General features: G+C 36.4%; 2 protein-coding genes across 5 annotated transcripts; one reads left to right on the top strand and one right to left on the bottom strand.

The window, feature by feature from the left end:
• Positions 1 to 1843: 1843 nt before the first annotated feature.
• Positions 1844 to 4818, top strand: LOC109095345 (actin-related protein 2/3 complex subunit 5-like protein). Its single transcript, XM_019109051.2, has 4 exons — positions 1844 to 1946; positions 3425 to 3497; positions 3971 to 4147; positions 4234 to 4818. Exons 2-4 carry the CDS (start codon positions 3435 to 3437, stop codon positions 4294 to 4296), a joined length of 303 nt encoding a protein of 100 aa, XP_018964596.2. The 5' UTR covers positions 1844 to 1946; positions 3425 to 3434; the 3' UTR covers positions 4297 to 4818.
• A 421-nt stretch (positions 4819 to 5239) lies between these two features.
• On the bottom strand, positions 5240 to 20348 carry LOC109095346 (golgin subfamily A member 1). Of its 4 annotated transcripts, none has more exons than XM_042762579.1 (23): positions 20237 to 20348; positions 19202 to 19494; positions 17399 to 17489; positions 16594 to 16668; positions 14791 to 14921; positions 14503 to 14631; positions 14052 to 14221; positions 13750 to 13861; positions 13294 to 13389; positions 12625 to 12750; positions 12411 to 12506; positions 11803 to 11898; positions 11631 to 11726; positions 11227 to 11379; positions 11047 to 11142; positions 10703 to 10792; positions 10512 to 10614; positions 10047 to 10207; positions 9780 to 9935; positions 9365 to 9424; positions 9019 to 9285; positions 7813 to 7899; positions 5240 to 6842 (listed from the first exon to the last, which is right to left on the bottom strand). In XM_042762579.1, the coding sequence occupies exons 2-23, from the start codon at positions 19325 to 19327 to the stop codon at positions 6765 to 6767; spliced, it is 2595 nt and encodes an 864-aa protein (XP_042618513.1). In that variant the 5' UTR covers positions 19328 to 19494; positions 20237 to 20348; the 3' UTR covers positions 5240 to 6764. The 4 variants fall into 4 exon arrangements, with proteins under 4 accessions (XP_042618513.1, XP_042618511.1, XP_042618510.1 ...); XM_042762577.1 differs by having other exon boundaries at positions 19202 to 19506; positions 20106 to 20281; XM_042762576.1 differs by having other exon boundaries at positions 20106 to 20281.
• Between the last annotated feature and the right edge of the window lie 1550 nt (positions 20349 to 21898).

Here is a 21898-nt window from a genome sequence, read left to right as displayed (position 1 = left end):
AATGAAAACTACATTCATATAAAGCAGCAGGGTTGTGTGGAAATACCCAGAGGTCTCTGTCTCCCAGCACTCCCTTCCAGTTTAGACTCTGAGTAAATATTTGCATTACCCTCATAAAATGAGAGAGAGGATGTTAGCTGGGTATTGATAAAGCCTGTACATGCATATTACTTTGCTGCAAGGCACAAGAAACAATAAAACATACATGCAGAAGTAAAAACATACATGTAGAAGTAAAACTTGTCAAATTAGTTGACTTGCTTGTTTTAAGTTTGTTTTAATAAATCTAATTATTTAATTATTTTATAAGGCAATGGCGTCATCATGCTACATCTTACGATGTTAAATAGCATGAAAAAAGAAGAAAAGGTTTTGAAAATTTTGTAAACAAATAAAACAAATTTGTTCAAGATGGTGTACTAGTTTGATCTTTGATCCATCTGTGAAATGGAATACACGTTAGATTTGCTCGGAAAAATGTATAAGATTATTATGAACATATGTGCTGTCCTCTAGTGGTTACTGGCTGCTGTTGGCCAGGTAGGTAAGAAAAGCTCCCTTAAACCTCAGTGACTTGGAAAAAACTAATTCAAAGCTGTAAGATAAATAAATAAAGTCTAGTGCAGTCTAGCTTTCTTACTGTTCCTTCAGCGCTGTCTAGTACGCTTTAAGATATACCATGTTAAATCTTAAATGTATTTTATTATTTAAATGGTACTGTATTAGTCACAAAGTCTTCAGACTTTGTTTATAAAAACAAACAGCTTGAGAACAGATAGGTTTTTCAAAAAGTTATTTATTAATTTTTTTAATGAAAATTAGCATGAATAAATTAAAAAATATTTAGGATTGACTGAAAATTTCATTAGGAGGAAAATGAGAGATCATATAATAATATATTTCAATGGCAATTGGATTGAAAAAGCATATTGCAATTAATAAAACTATTAGAGTTGAATAAACATAAAATGAAAACAAAAAATATATTCCAGCATGTATAATCATTATTTTGATGATTATTATTATTGATAAAGGGAGAATAATACATTATAATAAAATATTCCATTGGCCATTGGATAGAAAAGGAATATTGCACAGTTATTAATATTATTAGAAGTTGTAGATCGACACAATGAAAACAACAACAACAAAAAAAGATATCTGACCATGTATTATGACTATAAACAAATAAAAACTCTTCATGTTGTTTATGCTAAAATCTATAAGATGCAAATGTGTTTTGAGTTGAAAGAAAATTTCATAAAGAGGATGAAGTTATTGTATATTACGAATAAAAAAATATCTTGGTGTTGTTTATGTTGTAGAATATGCATACCTTAAAACAGGGCTGTCTAACTCAATGTGAGGAGTTTAGATTCAAGCCTAATTAAACACACCTGTTCAAATTAATCAAGTCCTTAAGGCTTATTACTAGAAATCAATGTGGTATGTGTGTTGAAGCAAAACACTGCAGACCCCAGCCTTAATATATAAGCTGCAGGTTCCATAGTTGGATCACAGGAAACGGAAACACTGTGTGACAGCGTAACCATGGTGTGCAATTCCGGTTCCGCTCCAGTCGGGATTTTTGTCCGCTGTGCAGGAATGTGTGGAGATGCTCTCGCTGGGGGAGAGGTAACAGCCGCACCCTCCCGCTGACAGATGAACGCCGTGTCTTCGGCTCTCAGCGCTGAGGGAAGCGGAGACGCACTCGCATCCGCGCGGCTGCAGGTCGCTCCTAGTATCGCACGTTCACGGACTCGCATGATTGATTGAAGCTGCTGCTGCTGCTCCTCCTCCTCCTCATTGCTCATAATCATGTTGTAATACACGTTGTGGTGAGTATTCCGCGACGAATACGACGAGAATAAATTCGTGGACGAGCAGGACGAGGCGGCCGAGCAGCAGGGACCGGACGCGTGCGAGGTGGACCATCTGATCAGGCAATATCCTTCAGACCAGTGCTGCTGCTCTCATTATCGATGATCGTGTTTATCATCTCTGTAAAACATGCCAGGAGTAAGTTCATCTCTCTATCGGTCGCCCCAAAACAACCTCGTCCTAGTCTAGTTGTAGCTCATACATGATTTACGCACAGGTTGTGTCTCAAACCCCAGTCAGCTCCCTACAGAGGCATCAGCGCCGCTGTGATGTACAGAAATGCTGTCCGGTGTCCAGACAGATCACTGATTTGAGCCAGCCTTAGAGTAAACGTTAATTACAGTGAAACTGTCAAATAGTTGCACAATGCGTGTGATGTGGGACAGTTTTAGGTTCATAAAATCATTGCTGTTTTGTTTTTGTAGTTAAAGTAACAGTTTATTTAGTGGAGTTATTGGTGTTGCTGATTATTTTCTTTCTAGTAATTTGATGAGATGTATAATATTCAGATGTTTTATTTTTGGCTTTAGTTTAGTAAACTTTTTACGTCATGTTGTAAATTTTGTTTTAATATTATTTTTATATTTTATTTATTTAATTTGTTTTTGTTTTTTTGAGGGCTGTTACAATACTACACTGACTGATTTAAAAAAAAAAATAGTTTACTTTTGGTGCCACTGAAATTTTAGTTTCATTTTTTAGTTTTTATAATTACATCCTTATAATAACTTTATAATAACCTTGAATATGAAAAGGTCAAGCAGTTTTGACATGTGATATATATATAGTCTTCGGTTGTGTTTTTAAGTCACACACTAGTGTTGCCAAATCAGAAAGCAATTATTAGTTTCATTGGAAAAACAAAAACCCCCTCTTTTCCCCCAACTGTGCAAGAATGTCATTTATTTAATCAGGTCATGGACTGGAATGATCCATTTTTGGTGCACATTTTTAAACTAAGAGCTTAAAAGCCTCTAATATAATAAAGACATAAATTGCATGTTGGTGTCATCAGCATATGGATTATTATAGTGTTGTATTTAAAGCAGGTTTTGCATTTTCTTTTGATTATTATTGATTTCTAAAGGAGGATGATTTTGCAATGACTTTGCATAAAGGTAGTGAATATTAATACTCAGATTTATGAAATCTTGAGTAAGAAACTAAGTGTGTAATAATAACTGGTTTCTTGAACACTCCCACCACATCCATTGGTTGGACAAAAAAAACATAATCCCGCCCCAAAAGTGTTGCTGTTTCGGTCTGCTCGGGATGATTAAACGGAACAATGTTTTTATATGCCACAGAGAACCAGTTTACAGTTTTCAGAGAAATATAAATTATTTATTTTTTAGTTGTCTCTGCATATAGGAGGAAGTATTTAAACACTGGAAAAATGACAAGCTTCAGATTTAAACCTCATTCGTCATCAACCAGTTAAACACACTAAAAAATAAGATTTACTCCACATCTAAAGAATGCTCTTTGTGGTTTTTGAGAATCTCTGACTGGTCGGTCAGCTTTCCTTAACTAACTGATGCACAGGGGACACCATGACAGCATTTCACATCGCCTTGAGGAATCCACCAATCAACTCCAAGAATCCAGCAGTGAAAGTAAGAGCCAGTTCTGTTACTCAGACAGTCTGATGCATTGCTTTCAGATGTTCAGGAACACTGTTATTAGGGGCAATATTTATGCATAACAGATCATGTGTCATCATGTGTCTAATCATAATATAATAATATACAGGAAGAATTAATGTTTGTGCTTTTGTAAAATTATAAGCTTCACATTTCTGCTTTTAAATCCTCCACAAACAGGCCCCACATGAAGTGTCTGTGTTTTGAGGAATTCAATTATTATATATTTTTTTTTTTACATCAACATAATGCCATAAAGCTGTTGATTTGAGCTTAACTTGTACATGGAATATTCCTTTAGTATTAAAGCATTATTAGTGACGCACTGTAATTTTGGCAGCCAAGAATATTCGGCTGACAGTGTTTAATCAGCCCATTGAGTGCATATAGACTTTCTCTTTTTGATTAGTGTTTGTCTTGTACGCTCCCTCCACCTCCTCTCTCAGGAGCGGGCACAAGCCGTGGTGTTACGAGTGCTGACTGCATTCAAGAGCAGCGATATCGAGCCGGCCGTGAAGTCTCTGGACAGGAACGGAGTGGACCTGCTGATGAAGTACATCTACAGAGGCTTCGAGAAGCCCTCAGACAACAGCAGCGCCATCCTGCTCCAGTGGCACGAAAAGGTCAGTCATGGATTAAAGAGACCTGATCTCTTTTAAGTCTGTTTTTCATCTCACACGTCTATTTGTGTTATTGTCTTCTCACTCAGGCTTTCGCTGTAGGGGGTCTGGGGTCCATCGTACGGGTGCTGACTGCGAGAAAATCTGTCTGAGAAGCCGAAAGAAATCGAGAGATAACCAGCCACGGGATTTGTTTCTCTTTCTTAGACACGGACAGCTTCTTCTCTCACAACTCAACCTTATCCGGGGGAAACCACTCATGCTGAACCGATTAAAAAGCAGAGATATTGTATGATATTTAATGTAAATTATTGATTCTTCAATATGTTATTACGGAAGACACTATTCTCGACTAATGAAGGTGAACGGTTGTGCGACGGAATGACGAGGAGTCTCATGATGAGACTTTGCTGTCTAAGCCTTGATCAGCAGTTTCAGGACACGAAATACTGTGAGGAATATGAAAGTTTTATTTGCTTGTTTTACTTGGTTGGTATTCTCGGATGTGTACTTTCCATTTCTTTAGTTCCACTTCTCTTTTTTTTTTTCTCTTTGTACAGAAAGAGGATGATGTTTAATATATAGTATTTAGGTGGTGGATTTATGGTTCAAATCGTAGTGTGGGGTCGGGTTGTTGTGAAGTGCCTGGTGCAATAAAGAACAATAAGAGTGTATTTCTTTTCTTTATCTGACAGATCAGGGTTACTATAGTTTTAAAACAATGTGATGCCTAAAATATTTTAAAAATCTAAACTTTTATTGCAGCTAATTGATGAATATTTTTTCATTTAGTTTATCTTGATGTACTACGAATAAAACTGACAAAAAACTTGAATGAGGAAAGCAAATCAAATTTTGCAGTGTTGCCAATTCAACTCACTGTGCGCTCCCTAGACATTTACATTTAGAAAATGTCATTGACTTTTTTTTTTTTTTTTACTTGGTCTTACAAAGGTCTCTGATCATTGATCTTATGTTAGTTCTGGTCTGCAATGATTCAGAAATGCTTTCTCATCACTTTCAGATCCACTGAACAAAAGCACTGTAGTCAGCACTGGTAACCACACAGAAGCACAAATGTGTCTTCAGACAAAATCACTGAGAAAGAGTTTCATTTTTGTCAAGTTTTGATATTCCTGACATACCATGAAATGAAACCAAAGTAAGGATGTAGTGGTATTTTGCTGAAAGCAGAGGAAATGGATACTATGACCGCCACAGTATCATAACATCAAACAAACATGAATACAGTTGTAGAAAAGTGCATTTTGGATCTTTCAATAGTAATCTCATTCTTAAGCGGTTCATACACAGGCCATTTTTCTACATTTTCCAGAGAACCTTCATTTACGGCAAAACAAATTCTCAAGAATCAACTGATTCAAGCTTCATAATAGGAATTCTATCAGTCTTTACATAAAACAGAAATCTTTGGGTTTCTTTTTCTAAAAACAGGTAATACACGTTAAGCATCCCGCAAAGATATCCAAGTCTCTATTCAGCTATTTTTACCAGAAGAGTCTGTCATCCCGAGCGTTAACCTTAGTGCTGATGTGGCCTTAAAAGTGTTAAAACACACAAAATTACATTTTTCGGAAAGCAAAACACTGGCTCTGCCTCAAAACCACTTTGTTTTCACAGGGAAAAAGGAAAGATGTTTCTATTGACGTGTTCTCAGAGAAACAGAAATGCAGTTAGCCTTGAATGTTAAGGCTCCAAGTGTACTCAAATGCTTCAGTATACACTCAAAACTAGTACAAACAAAGCATTAGGTATAAGGCATGCATGCTTGTTTCCTCAGTCTGTGCATATATGCCTTTATATTACAGTTTCAAGCCCACAGTGAAGAATCTCACACACATATGCATACACACTCATATGAACAGTTTTGAGACTAATGCATGTGTAACAAACTCTTAAAACCCTTAAGGTATGTATCCACTGATTTATAAATCCTCTTATAACTTATATACAGGTATTCATATATAAATACTTGTATGGAATGTACGTAACTGTAATATGCACATAAACAAGGCAGATTAAAAAAAAAGATGCTTCCATGTATTCAAAATCACAACAGTATAATGTAAAATCCCATTCCTGATTTTCACTGACGTCCAGTTCTGGAGGAAAAGGGCATGCGTTTATTGTCTTCATAAGTACCACTGAATTGGACTGCAGTGGATATGATTCCCCCATCTGTGATTTCAAGGAGCTCAGATTGGAGTTACGAAAAAGTAAATGAAAATAAGAATGGTTTTCCATCCGTTTCCAGTTGAAGGATGTTGGAAACAGCAGTTGTAGTTTTCTAAAAGCAGATGAAACTACGGAGTACATGAGTGAGACGGATGATGCCTTTTAGCCATTACTTAAAAGATGAAATTCCCCAGTCACGAAAAGATGTTGATAAAGCATTTGTTTCCAGTCCCTGCAATATTTTAGTGAAAAATGTGTTGAGTTGTTTTGTGTCCCATTGTTTAAAGGGCATTAGCTACATAGGAACGATTGAGGCAGAGATTGAAACTGCGGAGTCTGCAATTGCTCTCTCCAGACATCAGTAGTTCTCTACTGAGATCATTCACTGTTCCCCATTTCACTTTTTTTCCTAAATATTTGTCTCTCAGCTCCAACTAGAGGTTCCTGAGATGGAAGGCCGTATGATACCTTTGGGTGTGGGCTTGGAACCAAACCATGACATCTGAAACATACATAAAACAGACTTAAACAGAGCTTAAAATGATTTCTGAAGGATCATGTGACACTGAAAACTGGAGTAATGATGCTGAAAATTCAGCTTTGCATCACAGGAATAAATTACATTTAAAAAAATATACAAAAAACAAAACAGTTATTTTAAATCGTAATAATATTTCACAATATTGATGTTTTTACTGTATTTTTGATCAACTAATTGCACCCTCAGTGAGTGTTAGAGACTTTTCAAATACAAAAATCTTACAGTACGGTAGTGTACATTGTTGTTTAAATTCACCATCAAAGTGATTACTGAAGACATCCTTCTGATAATTAACAAATACACTCAGTAAATTATCATTAATATATTTATAGTTGTTATTAATAACAATAATACAATTAATGCATTAATAATAATAATAATAATAATAATAATATGAATGATTATTATCATTATGTTTATAATTCTTACAACAATTAACAATTAAATCCATAACTATTCACTTTTAAATGCCAACAGCTGATGGTATAGGTTTTTTTTTTTTCAACAATTAACAATTAAATCCATAACTATTCAGTACTTACAACAACAGATGTTTAAAATTACTTAAAAATGTTTAAAATAATTTCTGTATCAAAACAATAAGCCTTTTCCACAAATCCTGCACATAGGCCACAGGGTACCTTTGAAAAGGTGTGGCAGGGACTGAAGCGGTGAGCGTAATGTAGCACAGTGATGTGCAGTGATTTCCAGCTATATTCCTGCTATAAATACCTGCCAGCTGCTATTCCTGACCGTGTCACTGAGTGCTAATGGATTGATTCAGAGCGGTGAGCCAGATATCCTGACCCACATTGTTAGCTCATGGGTGCGGAGGAGAGCACTGCTGGGTGTGATGAGGCTAGAGAAGAACGCAGCCTGACCTCCACCATACTTACAGATTTATGCATTTACGTTTGTTTTTCTCACACACCTTGTACTCCAGTGTCTGTTTGAGCATGTCCTCTTCTTCTTTTGTGAAATGCAGAAGTACAGAAATGGCTCTGATGAGCTGGAAAGCCTGAAGAGAGAGACAGAGATACTCAGCGAGAGGTAACCTCTCATGAGAGAAAACATTCAAGCAACACTTGAGTGAAGAGTTAGCAGAGGACTCTCTAGTGTTTGAAAATCAGTGATGCACACACCAACCGGATTGAATTGAGAGGTGAATTAGGGTAAATACTGTACCAGAAAATCTTTTATAGGACACTGTGGCTCCAGTAATCTGCATTATAAATCAAATGCTTCTACAACAAAGGATGACCGGATGTGTTCATAATATGAAAATGTAATGCTTTTTCAGGATTCTTGGATCAACAGAAAGTTCAAAGGAACAATGTTTATTTTAAATAAAACATTATAAATGCCTTACTGTCACTTTTTGTCAATTTACTGTGTCCTTGCTGAATAAAATTATTAACAGCATCCACCCCAAAATTTTAATTTGCTGAATTTTTTTTTCTTCATTAGCACAGATTTGGAGAAATGTAGCATTACATCACTTGCTCACCAAAGGATCCTCTGAAGTGAATGGGTGCCGTCAGAATGAAAGTCCAAACAGCTGATAAAAACATCACAATAATCCACAAAAACTCCACATGACTCCAGCCCACCAATTAACATCTGATAAAGTGAAAAGCTGCGTGTTTGTAAGAAACAGATCCATCATTTAGGCGTTTTAACTTTAAACCATCACTTCTGGCCAAAATGCCAGTCAATAATCCATAATTACTTATGGACTATTATGATGCTGTTCGGACTCTCATTCTGACGGCACCCATTCACTGCAGCTGAAAAACTCATCTACATCTTGGATGGCCCAAGGGTGAGTAAATTTTTTGCAAACTTTCATTTCTGGGTGAACTATTCTTTAATTTCTTAAAAAAAAAAAAAAAAAAAAAAAAAAAATCCTAACAGACCTCACACTTTTGGACGATAGTATATATATATATATTTTTTTTCCCCACTTGGCCACTTAATCGTCTGCCAGGATACAAATTAAAGGTTAATACTTATTTCGAGGAGTTTTTTCTAATCCCTAAGTCCAGGAATGATCAGCAGTAATAGTGACACCTTAGCAAAAACACTAATAACATCAGTCTGGTGTAACAAACAGGTCAGATACCCATCAAGCCCTCACCTCTGCCTCTCTGCAGGACATGAACTTCAGCACCACGTGTTTGAGGTACTCAAAGTTGATCTCTCTTGTGTCTGTGAGGTCTGAACTGTTGGTGACTGTGGTGTTGGAGGTGATGGGAGGCGGGCCTGAAGTTTGAGGGAGTCCTGAAGCTGGGGTTGGAGCTGTGGGGGGCATCTGTGTCTCTGAGACCGTCTTATCAGCTGACCTCTCCTGCCTGCCTTCCTGGAGTCTCTCCTTCATCTCAAAGTCAGGATCTGGCTTCAGTTTCTGTTACATAAGCACTTAGTGAGGAAATGTTTACTGACAGCTGACGTGGACTTCAATGCTTCTAAATAAACATACGCACCAGCTCTTTCTGTAATGTCCTCTTGAGTTCTGCAAGCCTCTGCTGCAGCTGCTTTATTGTCTGGGCGGGGAAACACCACAAATTTTTAAATGTAAATACAAGTGATTGTGTATGAATTTGAATATTCAAAACAATCTACTCTGAAACTAAATGTTCTTGTTTATAAACATTTTAACTTCCATAATGTCAAGTGCAACAGAATATACAGTTTTCACATTATAATTCAAATAATATAGAGTAATTTATTCTTATAAAATAAAAACTGAAATGATAAAAATAAAAAATAAAAATATAGTATTTATTAATATTATTTTGTTATTAATTTTAAATATAATTTTGTTATTTTAATTAATTTATGGTTAATTCTCTTTTTTAATTTTTTGTAAAATCTCTTCAGTGGTTTTTTTGATCTCACCTTGTTTTTTTCGGCCAGTTGTTGCTCCAGGTCTTTATTGACCTTTTGTAACTGGTCAAGATCACTTACAGTAACCGTCCCGTTCTGCTCACCGTCACACTCATCTCCATGTGACTGTGCTGTTAAACTCAACACCTCACCCTCCAGATCTGACACCTGTTAAGAACACAAAGAAACATGCAAATACAAATACATTAAATTATTAAGACAATGTATCTAACAGCAACAGGCAGCTCAATGCTCGGGTGGGTAAAAGCACACACTGACCCGTGACTGGTATGAAGAGAGTTGTTGTGTTTTTGTGAGGACTTCCTGCTGCAGTGACGTCATCTGAGAGTTGTGTTCTCGCTCTCTCTCCTCAGCCTCCAAACGACGAGACTCACACTCAGCCTGCAGAGAAGACAGACTGCTACGGACCGCCTGCAGCTCTGACACACACAACAAGAGACAGAAATGCAGACAAATATGAAGCACATAAAAGTTTCAGATTTAATCTACAGTGACAAACACATCTGTCTATTGTATTAATTCTGCAGGCAGAACTCAAAAACATCACAAATGTAGTTCAGTTCACATAAAATAAGTATTCCTGCCCTAGAAACTAGCTGAAATAAAGAGTTTTTATATTTTATTTTAGTTAATGTTATTTTACTTATTTTTTATGGTTTTAATTTTAGTTTCTGAGGGGTGGACAGGAGCTCCCCTGCTTCCAAAGCACAACTGGTCCCTCACCTTCCTTCAGCGCGTTTAGTTCCTCCTCCTTTGCTCCTAAATCCTGAGAAAGACGACTCACTTCCTGTTCCGCCTTCTCGAGAGACTCCGTCATTTTGCCGACCTATCGAAATCAAGCAATAAATCAAGCTCCTGACACAGGAAAATGTGTAAACAAATGGATGCGTGTCTGAACATGTCAGGGAATTAACCTGTTGTTGGAGTTCTTCTCTCTGTTTTCTGGTTTCCTCCAGAGCTTTGGCAATTTCAACGCTTACTGTCTGTCTGCTGATCAAATCTGCCTGTAACAAAAATATGGCACACAAATGTTATACTGGTGAGCAACATAACTCAAGAACACAAAATACCTCTTAAAAAGTGCAAGACAATTAAAATATTTTTTTCACAAAAATTGCAGGACATCTGTTTTCAGGGTTAATAATAAGAAATGTTTAGAAATAAATAAATAAATGCTGCCTTGGTGAACATAAATCTTATTGACCACAAACTTCTGAATGGTAGTGTATGTTACAAAGGTAATCTGTGAAGTTCTCACTCTGGACTGCTCTAGTTCTGCTGTCAGTCTCTCTACAGTGCTGTCAGCCTCAGCTTTGCTCTTCAACAGTGAGGCTTTTTCCTCCTCCAGTAACCGCTTGAGAAAAAGAGACAAACATCAGATAACGTTCTCATGTTAAGTGCATAATAATTAAAGAAAGGCTAGTGATGTTTCACACACCAGGGTGTCCTGATGCTTGCTTGCTTCTGTTTCTCTCTCTCTCTGTAGTGTAAGAAGTTCCTCTTCTAGTCTGGCTGTTTTCTCCAAGCCTCTCTGTCTCTGTTTTGAGATCTGTTGCTGTAGTCTCTCTCTCTCCTCTGCCCACTCCGCCTGCTGTGGGACCAAAAGTCAGAGGTCAACACTCTAAGGCAAAACTAAAAGGAGTTAGCCAGTCGCTGATCTGCCTGCCAAACCAATTTTTAAATAACTCAAAACCCCATAAGTTATTTCCTTGTCTAATGCTAGCGTCCCAGTAGTCATGACTGATATCTGACAGAAGGGGGCGACATTTCAACAAAAACAGTCTGTCAGTCTCTGAGCCAGCCACTGGGATGTTTAGTCAGACTTTGACTGACATCACATACCAGTTTTTCTGTATGCGTTTCACTGTCTTCAAGTTGCTGTTTCAGACTCTTCCTCTTCTCAGTGCAGTCAGCCAGTCTCTGCTCCAGATCTGATATCTGACACAACACACACGTCATTCAGATCATTCAGCCACAGTCACGTGATATGTAGGTTAACTGTGGGTAAACTCACCTGTGCGTCTGTCCTCTCTCTGTAAGCTTTGGACGAGTCGTCTTTGTGCTTGACCAGAGTCTGCAGATCTGTGATGCTGGCGCTCTGCCGAGAGATCTGAAAACGAATGAGAAACAGGAATTTTGTCATCGAAATAAAGTTGAATTGAAAGTTGAAATGAAAGTACAATTGTTGTATAGAATGACATTGTGTATAACTGTACAGTACAGTACAGCAGAGTGCAGTATTAGGGGTGTGAATATTTTGGTACACAGAAAATAAAGATTCAAGATTCCATTTTTTAAAATTGAATTCAAAAGGGTTTTCACAAATTCAATTCAATCTGACTCAATTCACAATGAAATTTGATTTTATTCATAAAATATGCATTTTTTAAAGAATTAATACTTTTGAGTAAGGATGCATTAAAATGATCAAGTGTCAAAATTCAGCCTTCCATCACAGTAAAATATGCATTTTTTTATGTATTTATATTTTTGTATATGTATGCATTAAAATGATCAAGTATATATATATATAATTTATTACCATGAATTTTCCTGGCCTGGAAATCACAACTGTTAAAACATTATGTAAATCAGCACAAGAGTTTAGTCGCTGGGGTTTACCTGGGCCTCCAGTGAACTGACTGCAGTGGTGTGATTTGTTCTCTCCTCCAGCAACTCTCCTCTGGCCCCCTCTAACCTCTGCTCCAGTGAAGACTTCTACACACACACACAAACACAAATACACACACACACACACACACACAAACACAATATGTGGTTTTTAGATGACTGAAACTGCAGTAAGACGATAGGTGTGTATATTGTGTCCTCTGACCTCTTTGAGCAGTTCCTGTAGGTGCTCATCCAGAGAGAAGTTTGCTTCTAGTCTCCTCTCTAAGGAAGCGGCCTTCTCCTGCAAATCAGCCAAAACACGCTCTCGCTCCTCCTCTGTCACTGCCACCTGACCAATAACAGTAGGGTATGAAAAGTTATAATGTGACAAAGAAGCAGTGTTGTATTTAGAGTGTTGCATTTAAGTCACAAGAAGACATACTTTCCTCTGTTGTATGTAATATTATTAGTTAACATGAAAGACTAAATCAACAGAAGTCTTGACTAATCACTTTATGAACATCTGAAAATATGTAGTATACAATATACACCAATAACTACCATAAGTAAAGATTAAAATTAAGTTTTAAGCTTTAATTTTTTTTGCAATGAAATGGAACAACACATAAGTATCTCGAGATGCATTGTCACAAATCTTGATACTCTTGTGAACAACTTAAATATAAAGTGAAAAGCTATAGACAGCAGACAAAAGTAATTTGCATTTAGTTAGTTTTTGTATGTCCTATGTAATTATATAGCCTACAGGTTTTCATTGGATGCCACTCATATGTGTGTCTGCATAATTTAGCACATTTGCAGACAGTAATTTTCACTTGCAAATGCGAGTGAAGGCTTTAGTATCAAAGAATTTTTGTTGAGTCAATCAGACCTTGTTCTTGTGCTGTTCATGCTGTAGCTTCAGCTTATTGTGTTCAGACTGGAGCTGCTCCATTGATTTCTCGAGTGCCTTTGCATTGCTTTGTGCCTGGAAAACAAAGAAGAAACAATACAGAAATAATGTGTAGTCAACTGCAATTCAATAATTTCAACACCACAGCAAAACGAACATGTTATTGCACACATATTGCAACAAAACAATTAAAAATAATATAAAATGGAAATATTGGAAATTATATAGTATTTGGTTTTAATAAAACAATCCTAAAATTAATCATGAGCAATGCTATAACACTGTTATAAATGTATAACAGTGAAGGAAATGATAAAAGTGCAAGATTGGCTGAAAACACTTTCAAATGGAAGGTGTGGCTCTGTTCCCATACGTGAGCCTCTTGGCTTCTGAGAGTCATCTGTACTGATGAGCTGAAAGTTGCCAAGTCCTCACCTTCTGGAAATCCTCTGAGACCTGCTGGATCAGCTGCTGTAACTCCTGCTCTCTCCTCTCCAGAGCCACGACCCTCCTTTCAGCATCTGTTCTCTCATTCAACAACTCATCCCTGAAAGAGACAGAGAGACAAACTGAGGATTTGATTTTTGTCATTAAGACATTATTATTGAAAGGAACTTCTTTAGAAAGAAGAACATCCAATCATTCTCATCCCATTCCAAATGTTTTGTAGTATGGACCAATCAGGGTGTGAATTATTCCTTTAAGGAAGCTAAATTAATCTGTACATCTTCACATACCTTTGGGCCTGTAGCTGTGAGTTGATCCTGCACATCTCCTCGTGTTCCTCTCCCAGCTCATACAGCTTGTCTTGGGTTTGGCTCAGGGTCAGTCTCGCTGTGTTCAGATCCTCTCCTCTCAGTTTGAGCTCTTTCTCCCGCTGACTCAGTTGCTCCTCTCGCCTCAGCAGCTGCAGGACAGATTTTATGATGAGGCAGCTTAAACAGTTTGGGAATGAGATGGAACTTCTTGTCTATTCTGCAATGTATATGAGCTGCCACAGTTTGAGTTTTCAATCACTTCTTGCTATTAGATTAAATATTCCTTTAATTTGGACATGCATTAGAGCAAAAATTATTGTTGAGTGCAGGAATATGGAGGATGGTGAGGTGTGTCATTTTTCGAAGTCTGTTTGCTATTATTGCTGTGCACAACTAAATAAAAAGAATACACAAGGCTCACTGTGCTGACCATGTGTTTGAGTTTGGCCAGTTCCTGCTGCTGAAAGCCCTCCAGCTCATCCAGGTCATCTCTCTTCTGGAACAGACTTAAACTCTGCTCCGTCATCTCGTCTAGCCGAGCTGTCAGTGACAACTTCTCCTGTTTGGGAGAAAGTAGCCAAAACAACAGGTCATTAACACTGATGTTTGAAATAATCATTGATCAGCTGCTTTTAAACTGACAGTGATTTACAAAACACTAGTCAGAGCAACAGTCCTTAAACAAATCTTTATCCAATATGTTATAAAGCATCCTTACCTGTTCCAGAATAGCTAGCTTTTCCATCCACTCCTGGTCCTTCTTCTCTAATGCTAAAGCCAGGCCCTCTGCCATCTTGGCTCTGTTGGCTTGGAAAGTTTCATTCTGGTCCTGAAGTTTGCGCATGGATGCTGATTGAACACAGAAATAAGACAAACGATTTCATCTTTCTGTTTTTTTTTTATCTTAAAGAAATATTCTAGATCGTTTTCAAAACAATGTCTATGCATCTTAGTTTTCACATATGATACTTTAAATATCTTCCTCAACGTGTGTAAACAAGCAGCAAACATGTTTACACTAAATACACTTACATTGATAGTTTCACAGGAAAGAGATTTGGAGGGTTTAAAAGCAGAAATGTGCAGCTTATATTTTTGTTAAAGCACTTTAAATATTCAGTAAAAAAAAAAAGGTTTATTTCTATAACCCTTATAGAAATAGTTCACCCAAAAATGAAAACTTACTGAAATTTACTCGCCTTTAGGCCATGCAAGATGTAAATGAGTTCATCAGAACAGATTTGGAGACATTTAGCATTACATCACTTGCTCACCAATAGATCCTCTGCAGGACATTTTAACTTTAAACCATTGCTTCTGGCCAAAACACGCAGTTCATAATCCATTAAATTTTCTTCTGTGGATTACTTGTTGATTATTGTGTTGTATTTATCAACTGTTTTGACGGCACCCATTCACTGCAGAGGCTCGCATTTCTCCAAATCTGTTCTAATGAAGAAGCTAACTTTTCTACATCTTGGATGGCCTGAGGATGAGTATATTTTCAGCAATTTTTTACTTCTGGGTGAACTCTTCCTTTAAAACTGATAACATGATATCAGTGGTTACGTGTTACCACAGACCCAACAAATGTAAAGTAACATTTTAGTTTTATTAATCAAACTTTATTGGAAAAAAAGAATTCCAAATGTCCTTGTTAGTACAGCTGTGAAATAGATGGTTAGTACAAGCATCTATTTTCTTCAGTTGATTAAAATCAGTGTATTTTTTTTTTCCTTTTACTTTGGGAATGTCTAGAAATAAATCTGAGCTTTTAGATTCATAACACTTGGAAATGAAATGTCTTATATTAGGTTGCTATTTACAGGCACAATTTACACTTGCTGAAAAAAATATGTCACCCTCAAAAAATGTTGTTTAAAGCAGCAAAAGACTTTATTAGACTTTTCTTAAGCTGGGCTCACACTACAGTAGTTTTAGGCCAATTTATCCATGGAGGAAAACTCCCAAACAAAGAGGTTAAAGAAATATTCCAGGTTCAACACAAGTCAAGCTCTACTAACAGCATTTGCGGGTTTTACTGATGAATTCACCAAAGAAAATCATTTTTGTCTGTTTTTTAAAGCAAAAATTACTGTTCCAGTAATAGAATAATTATAATTTAGCTGTAATAGTAATAATAATAATAATAACAATAATAATATTAGTGTAAATTGTTCTTTTTGAAGTGAGAATACTGCAGATGAACATCTGACATTAAGTGATTCTATTTACAGTAGTCACATGTCAACTTCAACTGGGGGAGAAATAATATACAGTGATAATCAAGCTTAACTTATATTAAATCCTGAAGACATCTGTGATAAAAACAATCAAATAAAAGTGAATCTTCATTTTTTGCTTTCTGATCGAGAAGCAACCTTATTTGTCTGTAAGAATGTATGTTTGATCTGTGTGAGGTTTGTGTAAAAGCACTGGACAAACAAATGGCAAACAGAGCAGAGGAGAGAAAGCCAAAAGAAGGAAGAGGCCAAAATGGGAGGAAAAGAACGGTACGTACAATCCTGATACTTCTCTAATGCAATCTCAAGCTTCTCCTTGGTCTTCTGCATTAGCCGAAGCTGCTCAGCGTAGTCTAGGGTCGGGGAATGGGATACCAACACACACAAAAACACGCCCGGAGGGAGGCAGGGCAGGGGGGGATGAGGGGGGAGGATCACGGGGAGTGGGGGAGGAGGGACAAAAACAGGGGGGAGAAAACAAAGGGACAAACATGATTGAGAAGATAAACAAATGGAGGGAAAAACAGAATGATTTTCTGAGATGAGAAAACCAGACTGATTGTGAGGCTGAACAATGACTGACCTTTGACCTTTACACTAATAGATCATCCCTGATCAGGTCAATTATGCAATCATCTTATCTAGTATTGCTCATTTAGGGTTAAAGGAGTTTCTAGATCAGGCTATGTAATTGATACCACGGCAGGCTGATAGATAGTGAGAGCCAGGTATCTATTATTTATGCAGGTTTTTCCAGGCCATTACAGTGCAGTCATTTGCATTCATTCCTGGCTCGTTTGTGGCAAATCTGTCAAATGTCATGTGCTTCATACATTTCCATTGTGGCAAAATATATAAAGGGTTTAAAGGTGTTCAAATACAGACTGAAATAGATTCAGCCCGTAAGAGTGGCAGGTAAAAAAAGATGTACATGCAACAGCCTCTAGCTTTTCCTTTTCTCATTGATTTTCCAATGACGTTTTGACAAAGCAGTCACATTGGCCTCTCGTATCTTTTTCTCCTTTCAGTCTTTTTCTCTTGTTGTGTTTACATGAGTTTCACTGTATTGTGTGTTGGTGATACCTGAGAGTTTGGCCTCCAGTTTTCGTATCTGATCGTTTCTGCGCTGAATCTGAGAAGAAACATCATCTCTGGAGCTGCTGCCATCAGACGCCTAAGAGTGAATAACAGAGAATATAAAAATAAATCATAGATAAAAAAAAAATCATATTAATATTCTGGCCAATACTGATCAGTACTATCTATTATTTAATACTAATTACTGATTAGATATTATTTATAATTTTTTTAAGATTAATTATTTTAATGTTATATCCAATAACTGAGAAATAGCTCATATTAAAATTAAGTCAAAGTAAATTAATATTTAAATAAGTTTTTTGTTTAACAAAAATGAAATGAAACTAAACTAAAAAATAAAATGAACCATTCTAAAATAAATGTAAATTTGGGAAACAAAAATATTGTACAGTAAGAAAAAAAAAATGGTTCATTTTAAAATTTGCTTTGTTTTAAATATTTACTATAAGCAGTAGATGACAGCAAATACTACCTAAATGTAAAAGCAGTGGAAATGAGAGTAAACAATAAATATACAATACTGACCAATATCAATAAATCAGAAAAACACAAAACACTAATATCAAAGAAATTAGCCATATAATTACATAAGTTCAACAGCACAAATGCTAAATAATTTTATATAAATAATTATACTATTTACACTGTCCTTGGGGTCCAAACCCATCAGTTTCTCTCAGCAAAACACCTACAATATAAAGGTGGGTTTGATTTAGACCGGTTACTGATACTCTCATCCTCCAACAAGCCTACAGCTTTAATTATTTAGGGCGAAAGACAACCTCAACCTAACCCTGAGTGTGTCTGCCATTAATTGCTAGAGGACAAGAGTGTCAGGTTACACTGGTTTGTCAAAGCATGTGATAATATTTAGCACTCTCTGGATTTCTCTGGCTTCCCGAGAAGCATAGCACAGCACTCTAGTAATAAACTTCGTCATACTGCCACGTTGTTCAGGTGCAGCACTGTGCAAACATAGTCAGTACACAGTCATATAACTTTCTCTACAAGGGATACTGAAAATATGCCAGTCACTTGAAACAGGAATAACTACTATGTATAGGATATAGGAAAGTATTTACTATGTCTGCTATCAAAATGTGTCAGCTGGCACTTTACTGATACCTAGAAGTGAAAGTGCACTTGGAAGGTTTTCGTTGAGTTGTAAAAGGATCATTTGAATGATTAAAATATTGTATTAATATTCTCATGACAAGACTCATTTTTCATAATATTTTTTGACAAAAAATTTAAAAAGATTTGCCACCATTCAGTGCAACCCTAAGAGAAATATAACACAAAATTATTTCTTTCTGACCAAACTCTGAATAAGCCAAGAATAAACAGTACAGCAGATGCTGAATATTCAGCTTTGTCATAACAGGAATAAATGACATTTTAACATATTAAAACAGAAAAGTTATTTATTAACTCTATTTTAAAAAAATTATGAATCCCTGATCTTGCCAAAAATCAATACCAACTCCAAACTTTTGAACCATAGTGAACTGCACTAAAGAAGAACTGGTGTAGATTAAAGTACTCAAAACATTAACGTTTGAAAAAGTACACACTGAACATGAAGGAAGCAGTAACCTCGTACGATGATTGAGATATCCTATCATATCCAATCCTAGAATGATTACTGGATTCCTGGTATAATCACCAGCTAGAAATTTTCAAACAGACCAAGCAACTTTATGTGTCTAAACGATGTATGAAGATATGATATTGCAAGAAGCTGGAGACTGAGAATTACACAAAAGCAGAGAAGGATCTACTCACAAAGTCGTCGCCTGAATCTGCGCCAACAGAAGTGATGGACTCTTTGCTCATGGAGCGAGGGATGCGGCCGGAGCGAGGGGCAGTGGCGGCCTCCTCTACCAGCCTCTTCTTCAACTTTGCGAACATCTCTGTAGTCTAGATGTAGCGTATAGCTGTGTGTGTGTGTGTGAAGCAATGATTAAAATGTCTCTCCTACTGTCAACAAGACACTTTAGGGTCCTCGTAAAACAGACTGGCTCATATCCATGGCGTATGCAGATCTCATTCTGGTGTTACTCTCTGCTGCCTTGACTCTGTGAAGAAAACTGGGATTACAATAGCAGAAGGATACAATCAAACAAGGCTTTTAATCAGCAGATGCCTTTCTGAATGAAATCAGTGTGCTGTGCTGCCAACCCACACGCTAAGAGTGAACTGCTTAGTAAACATCACTATCTAGTGAACATCTGTGCGTATTTATATAGTTAATGGAGGTGACATATCAAAATAGTAGTACACTTACATTATTGATACTCGAGTGGAGGATTATTAAAAGCAGATGAGTTGTTTTTAAGCAAGACATGGGTGGCACAGTAAAATTAAATACTAATATCAGCTCATAAAACTAAATTCTGATGCGTTTCAATGTTTTAGAATAGACTGAACGGCAAAAGAGCCCGATTGTTTACATGGCTTGATATGCTACATTGTAGTAAGCTAACTAGTGTCGGGTTTGAATGACACGTAAGCTAGATGCCGGAACCATTCATCAGTCACATGCTGACAGTGCATGACAACATCTACCCCAAAAACTGCCGATAAAAAGACCAGAGGAATAACAGATCAATTGCAAACAGAGCTAGCTAATGTTAGCTCTCGTCCATCTCCTATACTAAACCAACAAAACAGACAAGCGTAAACCTACCGTAAAAACTCCATACACTCTGACAGAACTGAGGTTAATTGTAAACTGAAATCACGTTTAATGCAAATATTTCTCCAGGCGCCACATCTGTGTTTGATCTTTTTGTCGTGGCTAGCAGCTGGCTAACTTACTTCACCACGTAATCTTCAGTCACCAGTTTCCTGATGACGTTCCAGGAACAACTTGGCGATTGGGCTCATCGCTGATTGGACGACCACAGGAGGGAGGCGTGGCTTCGGGTTCGCGTGATTTCATGTCAAGCGTTGATAAATATTAGACGCATCATATTATTAAAAATGTATAGTCACATCAATGTATTTACACTTATGATATATTAAAATAATAAATATTGTTTGTAGGCTATATTAGTTTTGCTTTCACTTATTCTAATTTTGGAAGGAACTTTTTTTTTTTTTTCGCAAAAATTACTTTGTTTAAAAGCAACTCCTGAAAAATAGCTTGCTGTTTTGTTTCTTACTAAATATAAATCTGAACATGAGCTTTCACTATAATTACATACCTACATAAAATATTGCCTACCACACATGTAGGAGAATTGATACAAACTCACTATAAAATGTCTGGAATAGCTAACTGTATCTTCATGGATTTTCAGGTTGAAATGACTCTTCTTCTAAACAATGATACAATTAAAGCATTTCAAACAGACCCCAGATAGGCCTACCAGTAACAAATATAATTATGATGGGATATAAAAAATGACAATCATTATCTCTGTATAAGGGCTGAAGTTTTTGTTTTTGTTGTTGATTGGTAGAGAGTAGAGAGAGAGAGATCATTTTGTCATCATTTAATAGAGATTGATTTTTTTGTAATCTTTTACTAACAGTTGACTTTTTCCATTAACTTCCATAGTTTTGGCTACCATCAATTATTTGGTCACCAACATTCTTCAATCTTCTTTTGTGCTCAACAGAAGTAAGAAACTCTTACAGGTTTGGAACACCGTATCGCTTTAAGATTGCTTCCATGCAGAGTCTGCAAAGAGGACATGCCCTTTAAACGATTCTGTTATGGGTTGTGCAATCACCACCTACAGTGGACTGTTTTGGCCATCATATATTGTCACTTGTTGGCCAAGGCCTGTTACGCATCAGTATTCTTAGAAATACTGACAGTTTAGTTTTGTGCATAATTTACAATGCCGTTTGGGACTGTTCTAATCGGTTTATTATAATAACAACCTGACCAAAAAAAAAAAAAAATAAAATAAAAATAAATTAATAAATTGTATGTTTGTTTGATAGATAATTTTTTTTAAATTAATTGTTATTTTTTTTGATGAAGGAAGTAAGTAGTCATTCTTGACTTGAGTTAACCACAAAGGTTTATTGTATAAAATGTTGAAAATCATTTTTAAAAGTGTGTATATTTTAGTGCAACTAGGTCTAGGATATAAAAGCATTGCTATCATTCTGTCAGGTTTTAGATACTGCATGTAGCAGCAAATCCATCACATTATAGTTTATTTATTATTTTTATCATAAAAAAAACAAACATTTTCATTACATATATACACAAATGCTAAATCGAGAAGACTATAACATGCAAAAGAATAAAAATAAGCATAGTCAGTTATTAAATTGGCAATTATTAGGCACACTGTAATTTGACGAGGTATCTGTTATTGAAAGCTATTTTACAATTCATCAGAACAATTGGACTTGCTTATATTGATGGCTCAGGAGGATAGCATCACAATCCCAAAACAGGACATCTGCAAAATTGTTCCTCGTTCTTTTGCGCAACCAGAAGATGGTGCTGCTGATGAT

Source organism: Cyprinus carpio, chromosome A8 (assembly GCF_018340385.1).
Source record: "Cyprinus carpio isolate SPL01 chromosome A8, ASM1834038v1, whole genome shotgun sequence".
In the NCBI taxonomy this organism is placed as follows: Eukaryota; Metazoa; Chordata; class Actinopteri; order Cypriniformes; family Cyprinidae; genus Cyprinus; species Cyprinus carpio.
Note: the sequence above shows the minus strand (reverse complement) of the source record. Positions and strands in the feature narration are given on the sequence as shown.